The sequence below is a fragment of the Osmerus mordax genome, chromosome 10 (assembly GCF_038355195.1).
Source record: "Osmerus mordax isolate fOsmMor3 chromosome 10, fOsmMor3.pri, whole genome shotgun sequence".
In the NCBI taxonomy this organism is placed as follows: Eukaryota; Metazoa; Chordata; class Actinopteri; order Osmeriformes; family Osmeridae; genus Osmerus; species Osmerus mordax.
The window spans coordinates 10786530-10812065 of NC_090059.1; the positions used below are offsets into that span (position 1 = coordinate 10786530).

At 47.3% G+C, this 25536-nt stretch overlaps 3 protein-coding genes across 4 annotated transcripts; 1 reads left to right on the top strand and 2 right to left on the bottom strand.

Moving 5' to 3' along the window:
* Window positions 1–112: 112 nt before the first annotated feature.
* On the bottom strand, window positions 113–9875 carry rfng (RFNG O-fucosylpeptide 3-beta-N-acetylglucosaminyltransferase). 2 transcript variants are annotated; one of them, XM_067244464.1, is made up of 10 exons: window positions 9515–9875; window positions 8851–8976; window positions 7869–8496; window positions 3038–3083; window positions 2787–2889; window positions 2235–2388; window positions 1940–2025; window positions 1568–1733; window positions 1298–1383; window positions 113–1186 (listed from the first exon to the last, which is right to left on the bottom strand). In XM_067244464.1, the coding sequence occupies exons 3-10, from the start codon at window positions 8388–8390 to the stop codon at window positions 1117–1119; spliced, it is 1233 nt and encodes a 410-aa protein (XP_067100565.1). In that variant the 5' UTR covers window positions 8391–8496; window positions 8851–8976; window positions 9515–9875; the 3' UTR covers window positions 113–1116. The 2 variants fall into 2 exon arrangements, with proteins under 2 accessions (XP_067100565.1, XP_067100564.1); XM_067244463.1 differs by lacking the exon at window positions 8851–8976.
* A 546-nt stretch (window positions 9876–10421) lies between these two features.
* On the top strand, window positions 10422–18668 carry LOC136950553 (COP9 signalosome complex subunit 1). Its single transcript, XM_067244961.1, has 14 exons — window positions 10422–10484; window positions 11163–11255; window positions 11502–11683; window positions 11813–11980; window positions 12064–12199; window positions 12772–12849; window positions 12955–13015; window positions 13542–13627; window positions 14521–14615; window positions 14871–14976; window positions 15091–15171; window positions 15979–16116; window positions 16335–16469; window positions 17962–18668. Exons 1-14 carry the CDS (start codon window positions 10452–10454, stop codon window positions 18034–18036), a joined length of 1467 nt encoding a protein of 488 aa, XP_067101062.1. The 5' UTR covers window positions 10422–10451; the 3' UTR covers window positions 18037–18668.
* Window positions 18669–22054: 3386 nt separating this feature from the next.
* Window positions 22055–23643, bottom strand: LOC136950744 (galanin receptor 2a). Its single transcript, XM_067245189.1, has one exon. The coding sequence runs from the start codon at window positions 23641–23643 to the stop codon at window positions 22342–22344; it is 1302 nt and encodes a 433-aa protein (XP_067101290.1). The 3' UTR covers window positions 22055–22341.
* Between the last annotated feature and the right edge of the window lie 1893 nt (window positions 23644–25536).

Below are 25536 nucleotides of genomic sequence, written 5' to 3' on the forward strand. Positions count from 1 at the left end.
GTCGAGGTCAAAAACTGTTCCAACCCTGTTGGAACAGTTTTTGACCTCGACAGTTTTCTGTTCGTAGGTGGAACAGGAATCAAACAGAAAACAAATGTAATGCTGACTCTGCACATTCTTTTTTATTTGTTAATCAAATGTTGAAAATAGGAGCATTCAGTTTATTTTATGATTTCTTACATATTTTTTTCAGATACAGAAGTTCAGATAAAGCCTGTAATAGAACAATTGTAAAAAATACTTTAAGAAACCAGTTATTTGGTAATGCAACACACATGCTTTATTCAGATAACAACAAACAACAGAAGAAGTTAAGGAAAACAAATCCTGACAGGCAAGAGTAGGTGTTGCTCTGTCTGCCTCCCCCACTGGCCTGCAGTAGGGGCAGATGGAGGGATGGACACACACAGGCTATGTTTTTGGATTCTAGTGTTTTTGTGCAAAAGATTGAGCGGGAGATCAAAGTACTATTCCCAACTCACAAAACAATACTGGAAGGGCCACAGAACAGAGCAGGCAGGAAGTAAGATGATCTGAGGGAACAGTTCTCGAACAGTGCAAACGTCATAGGAAGGCCAATCGTATTTCAGAAAAGAATACAACAGTTGTGTTAAAGGGCATTATTCCGTACACAATTATGATGGCTTTGTTGACACACATACACACAAATAGATCCTGGTTGGAGAATTACAAAAAATAATCTTACATTGTTTAAAGGCATGCGACTTGACCCACATTCTCTCATCGTTAACACTGTCTGGTCAAATTTGGTAAACTAAACCAGCCCTTAAATGAAAGAAAACTCAGATATTAATAAATAAACACTTCACCCTGTTCCATAACTATAAGCTTTTATATCAGTTCTGTACCTCAGCACTCATTCAAACACACACGTACAGTTTACCAGTTGGAATTCAGACATGGAAGAGAAAAAAAAAATACAACAGGAAGTGGTGAGAAGGATCGCTGTGGCGACGGTTGACGGGAGCATTATGCATAGGGGTGCATAAATGTTGGCAAAAAACAGCAAGTCACTTTGGATAGAGGCTCCTGCAGAGTGACTATTAAGGCGGGAGAGTAATCAGACTGGTGGATGTTGGGGTAGAGTGGTGGTCTTTAGTGGTGTTGATTCTTACTGGGGCACCAGTCCGTGTCTGGGTACAGGAGGCAGTGGACTGTCTTAAACCTGGAGAGAAAGATGAGAGAGGGAAGAGATAAAGGGGAGGGAATAATTTTCACACTGCACAAAGACCAACTCAATAAATTCTCTGTGTCTGAGCTGTGCATGGCTGGGTACCGTGAAGGGTCTTCAACCAGAGGGAAGGCGCCTCCAATGCTGACCACGTTCCTGCGGTTTTCAAAGCCTCCATAGCTCAGAGTGACCTGGGACACACACGGACACACACGGACACACACGGACACACACGGACACACGATTCGTTTGATTTCCCAGAACAATTAGTGGCTATTGTATGCTACGCAGACAGTAAGACAAAGAGAGGTTGTTTCTCTCTCCCCGTCCGTCTAACCCCTCCCCCCTTCTCTTCCTCCCCCTCTCCTTCCCTACCTGCTGCAGCAGGGTGTTGGAGGGTAGGCGGGTCAGGTTCTCCAGGTGGGAGTGGAACAGGCGCGTGTGGGTCAGCGACACCTCCAGCAAAGCCTCGATGATGTAGCCCACCGTGCAGTCGTCAGGGAGACGGATCCTCTCCGCCGTGCTGATGAAGTTCCCCAGACTGGAGGAGGAAGTACCCCCATGGAAGAGAACAGACGCACCGAGGAAGGACGGGAGAGAAGAAAGTAGTAGAGAAGGCCACTTTAATGTTGCTGAATGATGAAGCTACGGACCTCAAATGACATACAGACTCCAGGACCGAGACCAGAACCAGGATCATGGGGCCGTGACCAGCACTATGCATGACCAGGACCGGGTCTGACTGACCTGGCCCACGGACTCATCTTCAGTGCCAGGCCCCGGCTGATGCAGAACCCAGCTCCCCCGGTGGCAAACCAGAACTTCACCGACGCCTGTGGTACACAACACACACATACACCCACAAACTCAGAGGCCAACATCTACTTAGTCCAGGAACCAGTCCACATTGAGACAACAAGCTACTAAATGAGTGACAGAGTAGGACGTAGACGGGTAGCAGTGAGAGAGAGAGAAGGGGGGAGAAGAAAAAGGAGAGAAAAACAACAGCGAGTGGGCGCGGCAGAGGAAACGAGGAACATACAGATCCATCAGCCTTGACCCTCTCTGCAGCCTCTATAGGGTGGTCCAGACTGGGCCGGCCCAGGTACACGTCCTGGCTGTGGTGATAGGACGACAGCAGGACCAGCAGGCTGGGGAGGACTACGTAGTTATCGTCATCCAAGTGACAGAACCACCTGGAGGGAGGGGAGGAGAGGTTACGAAGCCCATCAATCAACAAACCCATCAGTCATTTATGTTCTAGTCGGTTTCTGACAGACTGGTGTGAGATATGCAACTATATCGATACAGTGTCAAAAAACACACGCACACACGTGGGACCTCCAGAACCCATATGGGCATATATAGTCTATTACTGGCAGAGACCTGAGAGACCACAACACTGTTCTGACCATCTGCTGACCTCCATAGTCAAACACAGCAAGCACAGCTCTTCAGACTGTAGTGGGAGCCTGCTTTCTCTACTCTACTCCTACCAGTTTGAACTATCAGAGCCGTTAGTACAATGTTAGCAACTTCTTAGGCTGGGACTAAGTTAGATTTAGGTTCGGGATAAGGAGATTAGCAGACATACTTTTTCTGTGACTCAATGAACTTGTCGTACTCCACCGACATCTTACAGCAGAGCGCCTGGCGTGTGTGAGCTGCTGAACAGTTGGTGTTGATGATGTTTGCTCCTGGGGGGGGGGGGGGGAGATGATAGAGGGGGAAATGGCACATTACAGTCTTCATGAACCATTTAACAATTTAAAATCATGTATATCTATAAAGGCTCTCATATTTGAACCTCTATTTGTGTGAGTGTGTGTGCATATATATATGTACCTGTTTTCCTTAGCTCCTTGTCCTCCCCATCAGTGAATATAAAGGTCTGCAAGAGACAAAGACACAGTGTTACCAGAGCACTCACACACTCACACACACACACACACACACACACACACACACACACACACACACACACACACACACACAGCAGCCCAAGTTACAATAAAGCAGTCCATTGTTCAAAAGGTCCAGGCGTGAGGTTGTGATGAACAAATGTACTGACCGAAAGGTGGAGGGAAAAAGAGAGAGAGAGAGACAGAGTAAGAGAGAATTTTTGTTTGCGCAAACTAGTCCATCAAGTCTATGGACAGGATTCAGGAAAGTTGGCAGAGGAACGATAAGTAGAATCTTTCAGATGATCAGAGAGCAGTCAGGCTTGACTCCCTGCTGCTCACTCCTCCTCTCCTCTCTCCACACACTGCTAGTCCTCTCCTCCCCTCTCTCCACACACTGCTAATCCTCTCCTCCCCTCTCTCCACACACTGCTAGTCATGTCCTCCCCTCTCTCCACACACTGCTATTCCTCTCCTGCCCTCTCTCCACACACTGCTAGTCCTCTCCTCTCTCCACACACTGCCAGTCCTCTTCTCTCCTCTCTCCACACACTGCTAGACCTCTCCTCCCCTCTCTCCACACACTGCTAGTCATCTCCTCCCCTCTCTCCACACACTGCTAGTCCTCTCCTCTCTCCACACACTGCTAGTCATCTCATCCCCTCTCTCCACACACTGCTAGTCATCTCATCCCCTCTCTCCACACACTGCTAGTCCTCTCCTCTCTCCACACACTGCTAGTCCTCTCCTCTCACCACACACTGCTAGTCCTCTCCTCTCTCCACACACTGCCAGTCCTCTTCTCTCCTCTCTCCACACACTGCTAGACCTCTCCTCCCCTCTCTCCACACACTGCTATTCCTCTCCTCTCCTCTCTCCACACACTGCTAGTCCTCTCCTCCCCTCTCTCCACACACTGCTAATCCTCTCCTCCCCTCTCTCCACACACTGCTAGTCATGTCCTCCCCTCTCTCCACACACTGCTATTCCTCTCCTGCCCTCTCTCCACACACTGCTAGTCCTCTCCTCTCTCCACACACTGCCAGTCCTCTTCTCTCCTCTCTCCACACACTGCTAGACCTCTCCTCCCCTCTCTCCACACACTGCTAGTCATCTCCTCCCCTCTCTCCACACACTGCTAGTCCTCTCCTCTCTCCACACACTGCTAGTCATCTCATCCCCTCTCTCCACACACTGCTAGTCATCTCATCCCCTCTCTCCACACACTGCTAGTCCTCTCCTCTCTCCACACACTGCTAGTCCTCTCCTCTCACCACACACTGCTAGTCCTCTCCTCTCTCCACACACTGCCAGTCCTCTTCTCTCCTCTCTCCACACACTGCTAGACCTCTCCTCCCCTCTCTCCACACACTGCTATTCCTCTCCTCCCCTCTCTCCACACACTGCTAGTCCTCTCCTCCCCTCTCTCCACACACTGCCAGTCCTCTTCTCTCCTCTCTCCACACACTGCTAGTCCTCTCCTCCCCTCTCTCCACACACTGCTAGTCATCTCCTCCCCTCTCTCCACACACTGCTAGTCCTCTCCTCCCCTCTCCCCCCCAATCTCTACCTAATCTCTCCCTCTCCTCTTTTCCATATAACAGGCCAAATGCAGCCCCCCTCCTCGCTCCCCCCCGCCCGCCCGCCGGCCTCGTGCGCAGTGGCGTGCCCTCTTTTTTTTCCTCCATATCCTTCCATTGCTTTTCCTTCCTCTCCGTCTGCCTCACGCCTGGTGGTGTGTCGTGTTTTTCATCTATATTATTTCCTCCCTCCATTCCTCTCCCTTTCGCTTACCCATGCCCGGTGGCATGCCCTCTTTCCTGTGGGCAGAGAGAGACGCCTGGCTGTCTTTGCTTGGCTTGGCAAAGGACACCACGAGCATGAGTTGCAAACACACACACACGTGCCCAGCCCAGTTAACAGAGCAAATAGCAACTTGGACCCCTTCGTTGTCCAAACACCTCAGGAAGGGATACCTTGAAGAGCCAGGAAGAGGGCAGAGATGCCAGCGCTGGTAGACCTGGGCCCTCAAAGGCCCCCGCCCTAGAACGAGGCCCAGTCATTCTTACTGTGCTGCGTCAGCCTGGGGCTACTCTGGCATAGCAGAGTGGGAGGACTTAGCTGTTTGCTGCAAAGCTATGGTGTTTTGTTTTGACAGTCTGATACTAAAACACAGATTACACAAGAAACTGAACTATGATAAGCCTGCTATTAACCTTCCCAAAGCGACAGTATTTTAGACCAAGTTGCATGTTAGGTATGCTGGGTTTGGAGCGTTTCTCCAATACTTGTATGTGTACTGCTGGATTCCAAGAATAGTTTACACACTGGGAAGATAGGGGGGTTAATATATGACTCATTGGTTCCATTATTTAGAGAAACCTCCCTTCTATGAGTGGCTGGAGTAGAAGAGTAGAACATGGTAGAGTAGAGTCTGCCTAGAGCTAAGTCCTTGGTAAAGATAGACAGATGTTTGGGGATTTAAGAGGGCTGTATAACACCAAGAGGTCTGCTGTTAACCACTCAGAGCACAGAGAGGTCTAAAGACCTGGAACCCATATTGCACATCTCAATACCTGTCATCAATGATCCTGTCCACTCCATCTGGAGATGAACAACTGATGAGACAGCTTCTATTAAGATCTGTGAAAATACTCTCTCTTTTTGTTGATAGATGCTTCTGGAAGATGGCCGCCGACCCAGCTGGACCTGGTTGACCTCGTGCCACCACTGAGAGGTTAGAGCTCAACCAGGTTTAGTGGTCACACCCTCCTCTAGGCTGAGGCACCATGTGTGTGTTCTGACTGTCTAGTACAGCATACCTCACACAGTGTACAGGATATCTCAGGTGTTACAGTGTTAACTTTGCTCTTCCTTCGCCTGGGGGATCTCGTAGAATCGTACTAAATAAACACAAATGGAGTTGGTTAGAGGTACGACGGTGGACCACAGTGTGTGATGTCACCACAGGAGCACAGACGCTGCAGCAGGGGCTGACTAGTGGTTGTTCCAAAGGCATCATGGCATGTAGGGTAACTTTGTCACATACTGCGTGTCGATGTCATCGCATGGAGAACAGTCACCCTGATTACCTCAAATGGTTGGTTATTTGTGTAGCTGTACATACACTCAGTCTTCTCCTTTCCTCATCTTGTATTAGCCGCTGTTCTAGGACTGTGAGCAAGCCGGGTTAACAAAACACACCGATTTAGGCTTATACCCTGGAACACAATATTCCACAAAGGCGACATGATTTATCCAGACTATTGACCATTGGGCCCAACACCCTCTCCTCCTCTCCTTTGTGCTTGCCCTAGCTCCAGTCTGTACTCTTGTGGCTCCCAGCCACCCCTAGTCCCCCAGCGAGCCTCTCTGTTTGCCTGTCGGCTCCCCCACCCATTTCCCTCTGGCTCCCACCCTGTCTTGCATCCACCCCCCTTTCCTTCCATCCAGCCTCCTCCCATTCTGCACCCCCCGGGCCCATCCCATCCCTCTAATAGTAAACCCCTTTCTCTCCCCTGTTAGGCTCTACCCTTCCCATTCCTCTGCTCTCCCCCACCTCCCAGATTCTTGGTATATTCATCTAAAAGCCATCTACAGGGTGGGGGTTCGGGGTGGAGGGTACACGGCAGTGTGGGGGGGGGGGTGGAGATTCCAGAATCTGGCAGCGAGGGAGAGCAAACACCCCAGTGTTCCAGCACACATGTGTCTCAGTCTCAGGTTGCTGAGGAACTTCCTCCAGGGGCCTGCTTGCTCACACACACGTGCGCACTTCCCCACCAACCACATACCCGGGAACATGTAGAGCAGCTGCCATGACTTTCCCCCTGGCTCTCTCTCGCTCCCTATTAAACACAGTCATGTAGCAATCTCTCATGTCCCTGAGCACAGAGGACCCAGCACCAACCACACACTAACGCACGCACACTCACACGCACACACACAACCTGCAAGTCTGTCCAATACTCAGGCTGTAGTCCTATCTATCTAAGCACAAGAGAGGACATAATGTTCTCCAGCATGGCAAAGCACACAACCGGGTACCACGCATTAATCAACCTGGTAATCAGCCCCATGGACTGATTAGATTTACATTTAGTCATTTAGCAGACGCTCTTATCCAGAGCGACTTACAGTAAGTACAGGGACATTCCCCCCGAGGCAAGTAGGGTGAAGTGCCTTGCCCAAGGACACAACGTCATTTTGGCATGGCCGGGAATCAAACCAGCGACCTTCTGATTACTAGCCCGAATCCCTAACCACTCAGCCACCTGACTCGATGAGGGGGAGATGTGCATGAGCACACTGGGCTAGGGTTAATGAGCACACTGGGCTAGGGTTAATGAGGACACTGGGCTAGGGTTAATGAGGACACTGGGCTAGGGTTAATGAGGACACTGGGCTAGGGTTAATGAGGAGACGGGAGAGTGGGAGTGGAGCTGGAGGGGTAGACAGGGAGAGAGAAGTAGAGATAAATCTATAAATCAGTCATATAAGATGAGTTTCTGGTTACATATTAACGTTGGAATTTCAGAGTGGAGAAGAGCCTGGGAAACACCCAGCTCTGGTACACAAACAACACAGCAACAAACAGAGATTGTGAGTTAGTATTTTAACAGGCCTGATTTGATTGTTGTGTTGGTTCCTTACTGTGTGTTTTCGAGCACTGAACTGTGTTGGATTTGACAGGAGTTAGTTCAATCACACAAACATGGACTACACCAGCTATGGGAACTACTACTACTACCTGCTCTCACAAGGCCTTGTGCTCTTACCTGTTCTCTGGCCCTGGACACCCAGGTCTGCAGCAGCAGCTCCAGGCGGGATTTGTGGTACTTCCTGGTGGTCTTCACTGCCAGGAAGATGTCCTTCGGCTCCAGAGGTTCCCTAGACCTGAAACCTACTCCCCTCACCCCAGGTAGGGAGCCCTCCGCTGGGCCTCTATGTGAGTCTGTCCTCCTTCTTGTGTTCGGGAGATCCCTTTGCCCTGCTATAGGTGCACGGCCACCCTCCCTGTTGGTTTGGGTGTCTCTGGGTCTTCCCTGCCCCACAGAGCTCACATTATGCCCAAGGGTCAGCCCTTTTTCCTGGAGAGGGACTACCAGACCTCCAGGATTGCGGGGGGTGTTGGCAGGCCGTTTGCCCACACGGGCAGGCCTGGGGTGGGGACGAGGCAGGGGCAGGTCAGCCTGGTGTGGGGTGGGCTGAAAGGCTGGGATGAGGAGCAGCAGGAGGCCGCAGAATGCCAGTGACAACAGAAAGCACAACTTGCTGGAGCCCACTGAAGCAAGGTGCATCCTGATTGGCCAGTGGAGGGCCTATCAGCCGCCGGCGCCGGCTTCGCTCTCCGCACTGCAGCGTCCCATCTTCATGACATCAGACAGAAAGTGGAAATGACACAACCTGAAAGACATAATATATTATTAACATGTCCACATTGTAACAGTACTAAAGCACTGGGTATGCCTCTAGTTTAGGCCCTAAACACAACCTTTACAGCACATCTTCAGTTTGTGATTAGCCATCTGGATATCACCCACCACCCCCTTTTATTTGCAAGTGAGCTGCAGAGCAAGGGTTCCACAACGCTCAAAGTAGGTCTAGTCCTCTGCAAGTGGAAGGCACTTCAGCGTTCTTTCTTGTGTTGAATGCATAAAAGCTGGAACGATATTGAGGCTCTAAAATCTTGGCCCTTTATCACTTACAGCTCACAATTTGCCAGTGAGTTTATGAGTCACATTTAATATCCAGACTTACCTTCAGAGTGTTAGAAATGTCCTGTTTGTTGCTATTTTCAGAGGGGCATGACACCTCAGCCAGAAACAGATGTCAGTGTAGGAAGCAGAGACGGATGAAATGAATCCTCTTCTTTACTAAAATTAGCTACTGATTAAAAAAATACTTCTCAGCATAATAGGCTACATATAGAAGATATGCTAAAATATGTGTTGAGTTACTTCTTTTTGGAAGGTAAACATCCATACCAGGCAATAGTTTATATATTAATGATAGGAAGATAGTATGTTATCTAATCCAAAGAGGTTATTGTGTTTCAAAGTTGAAACATAAAAGTTGAGGTCCTGCCAATAGAAACAGGTCAGACCGTTTGTGCATACAATTACATAGACTCGTGACTATTTGAATTAGGCATTTCTACAACATCAATGCAACGTTTAAATGCCGTTTAAAGTTCCGCCGTGCCCGAGTGAAAGTATCGTGCACATGCCGGACGACCCCCATTGTAAACAAAAGAGGGGCGCAAGATGCTTGTCTTCAGTCAAATTCTTTTGAATCAAATAAACATAAATAACTTGTTTTGAAAACAATACACAGCAGATCATATCGACAATGTCAGTGATTGTGCAATAGTAATGTACACAACGTTCCTGCTATAATAAAGGAATTAAATGATCATTCTTACCATAAAACACAAAACACACATGGTTGTGGATGCTTCACATCTTGTCCTCAGATCTCCCCGAAATTGTGAATCAGCAGACACAAACAACTCAAAACTTTTGAGCCAAAAACGTAAGTTTCTATTGCCCGGACCTTGATCTATATCTAATATAATAAAGATATAGTTTGATAACTTGATCCCTCTAAAACGTCCCTTTTAGTTCCTTGCGTCTTGACTTTGATACAGCCTCGAACTTTGATCATCCCAGTCTCCCTTCTAGCCCCTTCTCTCTCCCTTGCCTCTCTCAATGGCGAGAAAGATTATAAACTGGCTAGCTGACTAGACGCTCGCCAGGAAAGTGCATTGGAGTCAAACATCGTTTGTTTCCAATGAGATTACAAACGAGCTCTTGTTCCACGGATTCTTCTCAAACCTCCACTGTATTAACCCCGTGATTGTTTCCCTAATGTGAAGGCGCCCTGCCCTCGCACTCTGGAACTTAGCGCCCTCTGTCTGATGAAACTGTCGACTGTGGCAAACAAGTAAAACTCCTCAATCATGTGCGGTGATCATTCGTTTTGAAATGTTCTGATTGTGCTACGGTATTATTTGTCAGGGAGTTTATAAAGTTGTTGAATAAATATATACAGAATAAATTGAATATAGACAAACCTCATCCTAATCTTATTATCAGCCTGGCCTGTTTGCAGCCGCAGCGAACCACATTCTGATTGATTCACTAGCACTCTGTGGATTTGAGTTGTCGTAGAAACTAAGAAGATAATTGTTTTGATAAAGTAATTTCTCTGACAGAAAAATATTTTTGAAGTACTAAATCAAAGAAACCACGATCACATCTGGAGCAAGGGAAGTCAGGAAATGCTGTTTGTCAGTCGGTGAACCGGAAGTAATCGAACGTCGCTGTTTGTTGCTGCAGCGCGCGTCAGAAACGGGAAAGATGCCTTTGCCCGTGCAAGTCTTCAACTTTCAGGTAATAATTAGTCATTTATTAAGCATATTCGTGCTGCAAAATGTGTAGCAGAGGAAAATCTAACAACTGGATTTGTTCGCGCTTTATTGGTAGTGGGTTCATAGATCAGTTTAAGATCCCCCTGGCAGAAAGCGCTAGGGCCGTCGCCGCTTGGCTTGCAGTGCTGTTAAAGCTAAGTAGCTTGCTAGGCTAACTTTTACAAGTTAGCTTGGCCTATCAGATAACTAGAATATAAATGTAGCATCATAAGTATACGTACTTGCTAGTTTGAACCAGTGTGATATGTTGCCACAATTATTGCTGACAAAGACATTCAGGCTGTTGTTTTATTTGAAAATTGTCTTGTGAAATTCAAGTTGCTAATGTTAGCTAGTTGGCTACTGCCTTGCGTGCCTAGCTGTGACTGACTTTGACAGTCATGCATGGTATTATATTGTTAGCCAGCTAGCTTGTCTGTCATTTTTAGCATCTTAAATTTAAAGTTCCGATGTTGTAATGTTGACTTAGCCTTTCACATGCCAGCACGTAATCTATGCCTAATTAGGTAGGCATGTAAACACTGTCTCTGCCAGTGACAAATATTCGCCAGCCCTTACAGCTAAACTAGCTATCATTGTCTATTAGCTAACTTTGCTAGCTGCGGTCACTAACCAGATGAGCGGGTGTGGTCTCTCCCAGGGGGCCGTTGAGCCCATGCAGATAGATGCAGACCCGCAGGAAGACCAGCAGAACGCCCCAGACGCCAACTACGTGGTGGAGAATCCAACATTGGTATGAACTCTGATACTAGTAACTCAGGAAAACTCAATAAGTTTCATGGTGTGCTGGTCACACTGCTGTCTGTTTTAAAGCCTACCAAGCACACCTTGTACCAATACACCATTAAAGTTTTGATTTGTGTAATCCCAAAATAAGATGAAAATTTTGAACACTTTACGACTACTGACACAAGTTAACACAATCAGGATGAAAGCTATCTGTGTGGGAAATGAACATGCAGTGTGTATGTGCATGTAGGACCTGGAGCAGTATGCATCCAGCTACAGCGGCCTGATGAGGATCGAGAGGCTGCAGTTCATCGCGGAGCACTGTCCCCAGCTGAGGGCCGAGGCCCTGAAGATGGCACTGTCCTTTGTCCAGAGGACCTTCAACGTGGACGTGTACGAGGAGATCCACCGCAAGCTCTCCGAGGCCACACGGTACGGACGCGTGTCAGAGACGCCTAGGAAACCTCACCCGCTGGAGCCGAAGAGAGAGCTAAAAGTCAGTGCTTGAAGGTGCCTGTAATAATGTGTCTTTGATGAAAAGGTGTTTGTGTGTCCACCCAGAGAGGTCCCGGGGCCCCCGGATGCTGTGGCAGAGGCAGGGGGGGCAGACCCCCCTCCCTTGGACACCGCATGGGCAGAGTCTACGAGGAAAAAGGCCCTGCTCAAACTTGAGAAGCTTGACACAGACCTCAAGAACTACAAAGGCAACTCCATCAAAGAGAGCATCAGGTAGGAGAGGCTGGGTTAGTTTGTTATTGGCTGGGCCGGTGGAGTTGAGGCACACTTCCTGACCTTTGCCCTCCATTCCCCAGACGGGGTCATGATGACCTGGGAGACCACTACCTAGACTGTGGTGACCTCAGCAACGCCCTCAAGTGCTACTCCCGTGCCCGAGACTACTGTACCAGCGCCAAGCATGTCATCAACATGTGTCTTAATGTCATCAAGGTAGGAGCGTCTAGGCAGTTGGTCTAGCTCTTCTCTTAAGCATCATTAAAAGCTCAAAGTCTGATGGAAGTCTGATTATGGTCTGATTTTCGGCCAGGTGACTTCAGGTTGAACCGTCAAATCTGATGGTTATTGGTCCTGTTAGTTTATCACTCCCAATGTGACACTGTCATTGCATTGGCACATTCCTGTCAGTTAAGGACTATAGTCTGAATGCATAGAAATAACATTGAAACATAAATCAGCTGGCAGTATTACAAAACAGCTTGAGCATTAAGGCAACGTGAGTAGGTAGTGGACCTGATCTACATATACTCCTCTATTATTAGAACCTGACGTTAATGTATTGCTCTAGTGTATGTGCCCCCTCCCCGCGCTCCCTGTTGTTCCCTCATCTCCTCTTGGCTCTCGCGTCAGATTATTCCCAACCATTGACACTAGAGGGCAGTGTTTGTTAACATTGCTGTGCCTGCACCTCTTCCAGTCTCAAAGCCCCATTCTGTCTCCCTGGCGTTCTCCTACTGAGCCTGTGTGTGTGTGTGTGTCTCCTCTGCACACCTGTGTGCCTGCAGGTCAGTGTCTACCTCCAGAACTGGTCCCATGTCCTCAGTTACGTCAGTAAAGCAGAGTCCACTCCAGAGATAGCAGAGGTATGTGTGAGAGTGCACTGTTGGAGAACGTTCTGTCATCTATCTGAACCCCCCCCCCCCCCCCCCTGTGTTCTGTGGTATGAATGACCGTCTCTTGTGTTGCAGCAACGAGGGGAGAGGGATTGTCAGAGTCAAGCCGTCCTCACTAAATTAAAATGTGCAGCAGGTAACACGCTTCTCATCTTCTATACACCAGCGGAACAAAGCGTATGCACCTGGTTTTGTTTGTCAAAAGGTCTGAAGTATCCGGTCCTTTGGTCTGCCTGATTGTTCAGGCTGATCAGGGTTGCTGGAGGCAGTGAACAGATGCGTGCATTTATTATAATTAGCGCTTTGAATAGAGCTCCATTTTTGTTCTGTTTTGATTGTGTGCAATCGCTACTGAAATGTAAAAATGTGTTGAATCACTTGAATATAGTTAACCTCACTCCCGCGCCGCTCACCCCTCTCTTTCCTGCAACCCTCCCTCTCCAAACCCCTGGATTTATCTCTCCTTCCCTGAACACCTCTCACCACTCATCCTCTCCCTCCCCAACATATCTATTTCCCCTCACTCATCCTGCTCTCTCTCCACAAAATGTATTCTTCTCTGGTCACTCATCCCTCCCCTACCTTTTATCCTTCTTCCCTCACATTCCTCCTTCCCTCCCCATTTTCCTCACTGCTTCCTGAACCCCCCCTCCCCCCTTCAGGTCTAGCTGAACTGGCCTCCAGGAAGTATAAACAAGCAGCCAAGTGTTTCCTGCTGGCGTCCTTCGACCACTGTGACTTCCCAGAGGTGAGAAACACCACACCCAGGGTAGGGCAGAAACACCACACCCAGGGTAGGGCAGAAACACCACACCCAGGGTAGGGCAGAAACACCACACCCAGGGTAGAGCAGAAACACCACACCCAGGGTAAGGCAGAAACACCACACCCAGGGTAGGGCAGAAACGACACACCCAGGGTAGGGCAGAAACGACGCACCCAGGGTAGGGCAGAAACGACACACCCAGGGTAGGGCAGAAACGGCACACCCAGGGGCGGGCAGAAACGACACACCCAGGGTAGGGCAGAAACGACGCACCCAGGGTAGGGCAGAAACGACGCACCCAGGGTAGGGCAGAAACGACACACCCAGGGTAGGGCAGAAACGACACACCCAGGGTAGGGCAGAAACGACACACCCAGGGTAGGGCAGAAACGACACACCCAGGGTAGGGCAGAAACACCACACCCAGGGTAGGGCAGGTAAACTAGTAAGTCACAATAGTCTCTATTACCAGGTATAACAATATACTATACTACTACTATTGGAATTCATCCTGTTTCACTAGTGAGACATGATCTACTTGGGTCAGACTAGTTGGGAGTAGCCCAGTTAGGGTCAGACTAGTTAGGAGTAGCCCAGTTAGGGTCAGACTAGTTAGGAATAGCCCAGTTAGGGTCAGACTAGTTAGAAGTAGCCCAGTTAGGGTCAGACTAGTTAGGAGTAGCCCAGTTAGGGTCAGACTAGTTAGGGTCAGACTAGTTGGTTGTCTAGTCATCCTAATCAGGTTCCAGGCTGGTGGTGATGTGTGCGCCGTCTAGTCATACCAGTCAGGTTCCAGGCTGGTGGTGATGATGTGTGTGCCGTCTAGTCATACCAGTCAGGTTCCAGGCTGGTTGTGATGATGTGTGCGTCTCCAGCTCTTGTCCCCCAGTAACGTAGCTGTGTATGGAGGGATGTGTGCCCTAGCCACCTTCGACAGGCAGGAGCTACAGAAGAATGTCATCTCCAGCAGGTAGGTGTGTGTGTGTGTGTGTGTATGTAACTCTGCCTATTTGTATTATAGCGATAGGAATAGACTGTGTGTGTTTGTGTGTAACTGTGTGCCAGTTTAGTGAAAGACAAATTTGAATGTGTGCATGCGATAGAATTGATTGAGTTGTCTGTACGTGATTGGATGCATGGGTGGGCTTCTGCATACTTCCAGTAATTATATTATTGTTATGAAATGCAATTTAAACTCTCTCCTCTCTGGACGCTCTCCTCTCAGCTCCTTCAAACTCTTCCTAGAGTTGGAACCCCAGGTTAGGGACATCATCTTCAAGTTCTATGAGTCTAAGTACGCTTCCTGTCTCAAAATGCTGGACGAAATCAAAGTAAGATACTCCAACAATCACTGATTAGAATGCACTCTATCAGTAGATTGATTTTGGTGTTCATCACAGACATGGGTCTTGACGTGGTGTGTGTGTGTGTGTGTCCGTCACCAGGACAACCTGCTGTTGGATATGTACTTGGCCCCTCATGTACGGACCCTCTACACACAGATTAGAAACAGAGCCCTCATACAGGTGAGTCATTCTCAGTCACTCTCTCACACACAGGCCACATCCAGTCCTCAAACAGAGACTGGGGAGGGTTGTGCGTGGGCTGGTGTCAAACAGGGGAACATGTGCTAATCACACGTATGTTCCTTAAGCTCCATTAGCGGCTGTCAAACCGTGCGGAACACCGCCTGGCTGATCGACCGACTCGGTAACGACATTAGGATTGCCAGGCCGGTGGAAATGGGATTGTTTTTTACATCAATCTCCCGGGAGCATTTAAACAGCCGCCAGGGCCCAGTTCCCTATCGATTCCCCAGGCCCTCCTCTCCTAGTGGAGACAGTCAGAGCAGAAGAGCTTGCTTATTTTACAAATACAAGTCCCCTGGTGTTGACTTGGATAGACCCAGCGGCCTGTAATTAGAACTGCTCTACAACTACGACTTCATCAATATGCTGTTAGAGCTTGTCAACAGCAACCAGCCCTTTCATTCATTCGTGTAAACAAATCCATTTCCAGCCATCAATATGGAATATTGGAGTGGAGATGTGTGGTTAACTACAGGTTGGTTCTTCAGAACTGACCTTGTTAGGAATATTTCTGCCACTTTGATGGACAGTGTCCCTCTGGTCGACCCTGGCTTAAATAGCATGTTTACTGCAGCAAAAGCTGTGTCGTTGTAAAGGTGTTGGATACACTGGCATTTGACGTATACGAGGTTGTATGAGACTGTCATCCAGCAGAAGTCCATCCAGTCCATCTTTCTGTAATAAATCCAAGCTTGATGGGATGTGTGGTGTAACCCGGTGTGTGTGTGTGTGTGTGTGTGTCAGTATTTCAGCCCGTACGTGTCAGCAGACATGACCAAGATGGCCCAGGCGTTCAACACCAGCGTGGCAGCCCTGGAGGACGAGCTCACCCAGCTCATACTGGAGGGGCTCATCAACGCACGCATCGACTCCCACAGCAAGGTAGGACACACACACACACACATCTGTCTCAGCAGCAGGTCCTACATTAAGGTGCTAAACAACAACAACAAACATCTGTGCTGCAGCTCCTACAGCAAGTCAACCTTCTCTTGGCCCCCTCTGCGTCTTATCAGAAGGGTTTTACCCAGTCTCTGTCACAGGCAGGGGCAGCTGTGTTGGGTATTATGCCTCACAGCCTTCCCTCGTCTCCCTGTCAGATCCTGTATGCGCGTGATGTGGACCAGAGGAGCACCACGTTTGAGAAGTCCATCCACATGGGCAAGGAGTTCCAGAGACGAGCCAAAGCCATGATCCTGCGTGCCGCCGTGCTGAGAAACCAGATACACGTCAAGGTAGCCTGAGGGGTCGCCCAGGGACAGGCGCAGGGGTGGTGGTGGGGGCCGCACTGAGATTAGACTGGGGTTTGTTTTTCTTCTTGCTTATCTTTCCAGCTACCGTCTCGAGGGTGCTATATCTCAAAGCGGATCCTTCATTTGTGGTCTCCCCGCCTGCCCCTGTGCATCCTACTGGAGCCCGCTGGACACTCACGTTTCCTCTCTTCCTCACCTCGCTACCTGCCTCTTCTTCTCTCCTCTCTCTGTCTGTCATCCTGTCATTCTTGATATCTGGCTCCATCAGAGGGTTGTCAGTCTTTTCCCTAGAACTCTCCTCCTAATTTCCCTCTCTCTGTTCCAGCTTGATCTCTCACTCCTTAGACCTTCCCAGTTTTGACCTTGTGAAATGAGTCACAGTGGAATGCCTAAGTAGTTTCCTAACGCCAGTCCTCTACTGATCTAACATCCCATAATGAGCCTGGAGACGGGCAGATCCTCCTTCCACAAATGCTAATTCAGCTTCTTCTGTCCTTGTGCTGATCTGTCTCGCACGTAGCATGACGTTTGTACCACTCTAATTATGCCAGAATTGTGAGTTTGAACTAAGGGTGCTCCGATCGATCGGTCGCCGATCGTTATCGGCCGATAATCATTTTAAATACTCAGATCGGTACTCACTATAAAGGCCGATCAAAAGAGCCGATTTTTTTTGGCTGTACACTTTATTGCCCATGGTCCTTTATCTCCTACCTAAAGAAAAAAATGTGAAACAATATTTTGGCTATGGCCTTTTATGTTGCAGATGTCATAGTCTAAAGTTAAAATGTATAAAGACTGTTTATTCCGTTTTTGTAATTTATTATTCGGCAGGATAGTTACATTTGTTTATTTATAAGTGATTATCAATATCCCAGCATAGGCTGGTTTATGTTGCGTCTCCAAGAAAGAGAGAATATGGTAAACATGTTTCCTGCCACTAAATAAACAGCTGTTGTTAATTCATGATATTTTATCATCTCTTCATTGTATTACTTGATATACATTGTTGTTAAGAATAGTTAAATAGATAATGCTACATGATAAATAGAAGGCTTCAAATAGACCCATTAATCAGAATCAGAAAGGGGTTTAATCGCCATGAAAGTTTGCACAGAAAAGGAATTTACTTTAGCAGGAAGGTGCATACATTCAACAGGGATCTTGAATAGTGGTGCACAAGTCTAACTATACTAACTACTAACGGTACAAGGTCTAACTAATATTAAGAGGCTGTAAGAATTTAAGATTAAAAAAATTAAATAAAAAGATTGTTACTCTGTATCGGACGATACTGCTTCTAGCGATCGGTCCCAAAACTCCTGATCGGAGCACCCCTAGTTTGAACTGATATTCCACACAGTTCCCAAGTTGCTTGTTTGAAACGAGTTATTTGAATTTAAAGGGATGCTTTTCAGTGGAAGTGTCGTTAAACTAACTCTCTCTCTCTCACTGTTCTGCCGCACCTCTCCAGTCACCCCCCAGAGAGGGCAGCCAAGGGGAGCTCAACTCAGCCAACAGCCAATCACGAATGAGCACCAACATGTGAACCCATCATGCCTCAGCCAGGAAGTGACACGTCTGCTCGACAGTCCCAAGGGGACAGAATACCCCCCCCCACACACACACACACACACACACACCTTCTCTAACCAATCCAACCATCAAGGAGGATCACCTTCCGCCGCATAAACTACCCCCACCCCTACCCTTCCCTGCTGAAAATGTCATGAAGAGAGGAGAAGAAAGCAGAGGCATTCACACCATTAGGACCTATAGGGAAGACATGGTGGCAGTCTGTGTGTAGACTAAAGACTCTTCGTTTAAAGATCTGATTGTGTTGCTGTAATTGGGGAGTGTGTTGTTTGTTTGTTTTGTGTGTGTGCGTGGGTGTGTGGTTGTGCATGTGTAAAGATCAGCGCTCGGGTTGTGTTGCTGTAATCGGGGAATGATGTGTGAGTGTGCGCGCGTGTGTGTGTATAAAGAGCAGCGCTCAGGCGCTTCACAGTACTGTCCTCTTTGTATAAGATGCACTTTTCTTTCTCTTACCGTGTCTCACTCTCTCGCTCGCCCTCTCCTTCTCTTGATGACAGACTTTGAATGCACCCATTGAGGAGTCTGCTGAGCCTCAGTACCGATGTCCACAAGATCTGATTTTAAAATAAATGTGTATGAAAATCAGACTTGTTCAGGACCATATTCCTTTGTTAATCCTCTGCAGTTTCTGCATCACTGATGCTGTATACAAAAACTGTAGAACAGAATAAAACTTGTGGTATTGGTCAAAGCACAGGATGACATTAAGAAGGATACGTCTTTTTCACATTCGTTGAATCAACAAATAGATTATTGCCTGTTTTCTGTTATTCTTCCTGACTTATTAAAGTGTACTGATCAGTGACGACAGCAAGTGAAGACTGGATCTGAATTTCTTTGGTCGTGGGGAAAACAACACGGTTTAGAGATCAAATTATTTTTCTTTAATCGCAGCCAGTGAACCGCTCTCATCTGCAGATGTGGGAGTGTATGAGGTGTGAAAGTAGATTCTGAGGGTGGAGCAGCGATGTTCAGTTTCTGAGCTGCCATCCATGGTGAAAATCTGGTCATACGTTCTAAACCCTTTCAAATACTAGGCTATTTCATTGGAGATTGAGGTTAGTGCGAGTGAACTCGTCTACAAAGTTGTGTAACGTAATCGGCCCTGGGTTCCAAATTTATGATGAGGTTGCGGTGGTAGAGTTGATACATGTTCAGTTTCAATTTAGCGTACAGCATACAAAAGCGTTGTTTGCGGTACGCCCTACGCCTATATAGGTTTAGGCTAGGATTATTTATCTTGCGGATAACAGATTTGGGTTATTATTTTATTCAGTAGCAGCTGTGTTAAACCCAAACTGGGTTTATCTTGATTACACAAGGCTACTCGGTGCGAAGGCTGTGTGTGCGAGCCTGGGATGGTACAGGCCTAGCTAAATGCGATGCAGCATCGTCACAGGATTAAGTTGTTTAAACACGTTATGTAATTTCATGCAGTTCTGCTTCTAGTCTCCAGTCCGCTTGTTTTCTTTCTAGTTTAAAAATGTGAGCTCTATGTCTGGATGATGGATCATTGACACTTCGTCTGGTTAAATTAGTAACCTATATTGCCAGGCCTAGTGTAGCCTAGTGTTTTTTCCTCATTTTATTTATTTAGTGTTTATTACAATTAAGTTAGTACATCTACCAGTTCTAAGGTGTGTTATGTTTAAATGTAGGTACAGTACCTATAAAAGCCTAACTTCGCCTACCTGTTGTGAATTGCTCTAATCATCAGGCCTGTACGGTTTCTGCCCTGTCCTTCTCTTGTCCCTATGGACAAGAGAAACGCCTCGTGTCTTGATTTATGTTATGATCGTTTACCCGGTATGAGCAGGTAACTGTTGATTAATGGAGACAAATAGAGCACGTAGAGGACCTGAAGAGGAAGACAGAGAAATTGGAGGACAGGTGAAATCCCTTAAACTTAATTTGGCACAACGTTGGCCAAGCCGGGCGCTACATTTCAGTGTATGAATATCTGGGTGGGATGCATATCTGGGAGGAAGCCTGGAAAATAGTTGTGAATATTCTGGGTTGTGCGGACATTTTACAGATTGTTTGTAGGTTTTCAGACCACTGTTGCATGCGTGTTGCTTACAGAAGGTTTGGCTGTTTAGTCCACTGTCTATCAAAGAGACTGCTGCATGGAGCCCTCTAGAGCCATAGCCAGACTGTGGATTTTAATTTGTAATGTGTCATTGTGATCAAAGTTCACATGCATTGCGGGTTTGTGACTATGAGAGTATGGTCTGCATAAATAGCTTTTGTGATACCAGATATCTTCGGCCTCTTCTGCCGACTGGTCAGGTCTGAGTGGATAGAGTGTGAGAGGAATGTAGACACCAAGGTAATGAGGCGAGTCCTGTTTGTCAGGCTTCACACACACACAGACACTGACCAATATCAAATCCAAATAAATCATCTACCGATTGAAATAATTTCCTTGTGGGCTATTGTGGGGTAGCCTACATCTGATGAATGTTTATGCATTTCCTTGTTTTGTGGCTTAGTGGTTTTGTGGCTTAGTGGTTTAGATGGTTGGCCTGACCAGATGATGAACAACATCCAGTATTACACCAACTGAACCAGGGAGTCTTTTGAGCTGTGGTCAAGTCACTACGGATGTCTGATCTAAAGAAACCTAGACACTTTGAGTTTTAAGAAGAGCTTGATCAGTCTCTGTCCCTCGCTCTAGTTCCCCCTCTCTCTTCAATCTCCCTGTCACAGTCTATTACTGCCAATTAACAATAATTATACCAGCAAAGCTATGAGAGTGAGAGAGGAGAGGGAAGAGAGATAACAGAGCCATAGCAACAAGACAGACAGATGAACACGCCTCTTCAATATGCACCCTCTTCCTTCTTCCTCCCATCAACTCTCCTAAACCTCCCTCTCTTCTATAAATAGTTATCTATCTTTTATCCCTCTCTGACTCTCTCGTCTCTTTTCTCTCTGACTCTCTTTACTCTCTGACTCTCTCGTCTCTCTTGCTCTCGCTCTATCTCAATTTCTCTCTGCCAAGACCATGACACGCGCAGTCGTTTTAAACATTAAGAACCAGCTCAGGGTCTTGCCTCTGGGACTGTGACCTTTGCAGTATTTAATGAGTAGCTACATCGAGGGCAGCCCCTTTTGCCAGCAATTGGTTTGGTCAGTCTAGCGCCTTGTCTGTAATTATGTTGTCTCAAGGCACTGTGGAAGGCTGTAGTAGGTATGTCATGCATGTCAATGGGTTTGCCCCCTCTCTGATGGTACCACTCCATAGCATGAGATATACACTAGCAGAGGTAAATGAAGTTTTTCTTAATGTTTGGAGTGGCTATAAACGTTTGCTCCTCTCCATCTCATATTATGTCCTCCCTTCCCAGTGTTGATCAATTCCCTTTCAGTGCAGATGGCAGGATTTAGATTTTGGTGCCAGCCGACGATTATGCGCCAGCGTTGGATCGGTGCACCGCAGCAAGCAGACACTGATCATGGACCAGGCCGCATCAGCAGTAATACTTAATCAGGATATCAAGTTTCCTGTCCCAGCTGCAGCTGCCAGTGGGCCCCGTTCTCACCGACAGTGTTAATCACTTCGGATCGTAGGCTACCAAAGAAGCGGTATGCCAAGACACATCCTGCACGGTGATGGTTTCCCGCAAAATGCATCTACACTAACTGCCATAAATGTGGAAAATAAGACTGAAAAGTACAGGGTTAGTACATTTACTCAATTACACGGGTACTGATATTTTCAATATTTAAATAAATTAACCCAAATCTCACAGGTTTTTACGACACATTTCCAATTACGTTTTACTTTTATGAGGATTTAAATTCGGTCTTGGGTGGTCTGTATATCGAATACAATTTGATTTGATTTTAATGATTCAATTTAATAGGCTAGTTGTAAATGGTTGCGCCACAGAATCCTAGACCTAGGCTACTTAATTGATTGATAAATCATGTGATGTAAAATAGAACAGCATGTCCACAACGTTTAATAAAATGCACAGTACTCACTTTTGTACATTTTAAGAGATATGAACTACAAGTAGCTAGCCCAGAACGTGTAAGCTTTTATGACCACCAAACCCTAAGGTTAGCGGCCCCATGCTAAATCTTTACATTTGTTTACCAGCACAATCTGCCACCAAAACCTTTTTTTCTGAAGCGCACATAAAAAAGGGGACACCAAATACTGAAAGATGACAGGTCTCAGACGGATCTGGGCCAGTGAGTAGGTTTGTTTTCGACATTCATTGTGTCACGACATGATACTTTAAACACGTCAATCGAAAACTGTCTCATAAACTGTGACAGTAGACAAACTTTGACTCTTAGTCAACCTGTCATCAAGATTGTCGCAATCTTTCGACGCGCGCTTCTCGGTGGCGCGCTTGTTTGATGGAGGGCGGCTGTGGGAGAGGGAGATATTACGCACGGAGTCGCCCATGGTAGACTGCTGTAACGACAGACTGAACACTGACGACAGTTTCTGTCTGTAGCTCTCCCGGAACCTCTTGGCTGACCGGTACAGGTTTCCCACGAAGCAGTAACACAGTGGGTTGAGAGCAGAGTTGGTCAGACCAAGCCACTGTGCAAAGGGTCTGCTCTGCATGATCCACTCGTGTTCGAAATGATTTCCCTCTTCTCCGCCTATGGTCTCCGGCATGTTGAAATCTATCCAGATGTCCACCACGTATAGGGGTAACCAGGACAATGTGAAAAGCAGTACCAAAGACAACACCATCTTGGCGATCCTTTGACGAACTTTTAGACGAGAGACTGATTGCGCAATACCATATTTGCTTGGTTCTTGGAGTTTGTCGTCCGTTCCCCATAGCTTCCATCCCGTAAGCAGGCAGATGACCAAGTTGAACAGCACGGGGAATCCGTAGAGCGAACAGAAGAGGAGGAAGTTGTAGCCCTGTCGCAGCTTAACTTTGCCCCAGCTCTCCACGCACACGGTGACGGTGTGCGCCCCGTCCAGGAGAGACAGGGTCCGAGTGGTGTTCATGAACACTAGCGGGAGGCAGAGAACTGACGACACAGCCCACACCACCAAGATCATGCAGAGTATCCGCCGCCCTGTAAAGAAGGACCTTGCGTGGAGTGGGTTATGTACACTGTAGTACCGGTTCAGGCTGATCACGGCCAGGCTCAGAACGCTGGCGGACACCGACACCGCCTGAACGAACGGCACCGCGCGGCACATGAAGTCTCCAAACACCCAGGCGTTATAAACCTTGTGTCCCAGGTTCACGGGCATACACACGCACACGACCATCATGTCACATACTGCCAGGTTTACCAGGAGCCGGCGCGTAGCCGATGCCCCCGCCAAACGGTTCCTCTTGCGCGTGAGCACCAGGAGAGCCATGATGTTCCCACCGAGTCCGGTAATAAAAGAAAGCGTGTACATAACCACCAGAACGATGGTGCCTGGCTCGTGTCCCGAAAATAAAACGTCCACCGCGAAGGGATTGGTATTTGCGAAAGTCCAGTTATCCGCTTCATGTTGAGGTCCACCAAGTGACACATTCGCTGACAGCAATTGTCCGAATTTAGTGTAGAGGTTAGTTAGATTCATTTCCTGCAGCTTCTCACATCGTGGCAATGTGAGAAGTGTCCGTGTCTGACGCAGACAGGTGAGAACTCAAACCCCAAGGAGTGGGCTGTGGGGACGGCGCGCCCCACCGGCAGACACTGCGAGCATAACAAATAGTACATAGAATTTGTGTAAGATCTTACTATCAGAATTGTATGAGAAAGCATATATCTGTCTAACAGAGACCTCAATACCTATGCCTGTCGCACTCGCAATAGTCTTCCACACTGCCCAATGGAAGGGGCGTGCTGGACCAATCACATCTTCTCTTTAGCCAAAAGGATGGGCTCTCTTTCTGCCCACGTTCGTGCACTAACTTTCTTGTTCTTTTTCAGCCCAGCAAAGCACGCTTGTGAGGCCTGGTGGGAGGTGACACCGTTTTGGAATGGAAGACAGTGAAAGGGCAACATCAGTACCACCACCCCCCTCCCCCCACCCCACATACACACACACACACACACACACACACACACCAATGGACCTATTAGATCATCTCTGAAATTACCTGGCAATGTCCTCATGCATCAAAAGGTGCTCACTAACCCAAAAGTTGCTTTTGTGATTTTAAAGACAAACAGAATTGTTTTGTGATAAAATATAAATCACTTATGCTGTACAAGTTGTCATTATACCAATTAATCTCTTAGTTGCTATGATGCCAGTCTAGGTGTTTAGCAGTATAGTTGTGTAGACCTACACAACATAGTCCACCACTTTAAACAATAATATGTATACAGGTGTAGGTACTAATGTATGTCACTGAAATTACTGAGAGATGTGTCTATGATTTTAGAGAGAAACTAGGAAATCTGTTCATTTCTGCTGATATGATTCAGTCCCTTAATTCCCATTCTCCTTGACAATTATAAACCATTAGCCTTTAAATAAAAAGATGGTATCTATATCTGTAAGGAGCACCTTTAGTCTAGAAAGGTTTTCTGTTTCCTCAAATTATTTCAGTATTCTTTGAATACAACGAAAGAACCTTAGGGTCAGCTGTAGAGCTAGACCACAATTACACTATTTATAAACCACCCAGACCGTATCAGTGTACGTGTGTGTGTACGAGTGTATAAGCGAGAGAGTGTGCGTGGGAGGGAACCAGAATAGGAGATGTAGGGGTCACTCCCCTAGATGTTACTGCTCTCAGCACCCCCTCACCCCCCCCTCCTTTCTGTTTCACCTGCCGATACCTTTTACATTTACATTGAGTCATTTAGCAGACGCTCTTATCCAGAGCGACTTACAGTAAGTACAGGGACATTCACCCTTTTCTTCCTCCACATATCTTCCTCCACACATAAACATCCTCTTCACATCCCCCCTCCCCCCATACACACACACACACACACACAACTCCAACCTGAGGCAGAAGAGTGCAGATTGCATAACTAGGTGGCCGCTGGTCATTTGAACCGTTGTGACTTTGGTGAAGGAGAGAGGGAGAGACCAGTGGAGACTGCTCTAGGCTGATCACTATTTACAGTAGATGGTCCTTCTTGGAAAACTACAGCTGTGATCATATTTTGCAATGGTGACTCATGTTGGGTCCATGTAGACCAGGTTAGGAGTAACTGTTTACTTTTTGGTGCAAAACAAATCTGGACCATACTCAAATGCATACAGTACAGACATTAATGGGACACACACACGCAATAACATGTACACAACCTCCAACGCCACGCCTTTTCTTTCACCGAACACACGTGATCTCAGATAGCCGGTAGGATAATTACCCCCTCCAACTTTGTGATCTCACCCCCAATTAAAGCCTTTCTACCCTATCAAGCTAATACCCACTGTAGCACAGAGAGGATGGAGAGTGGAGCTGGCAGGCCAGGGAGGACAGGGCTGGGGGGGTTGTACAGGGTGAGC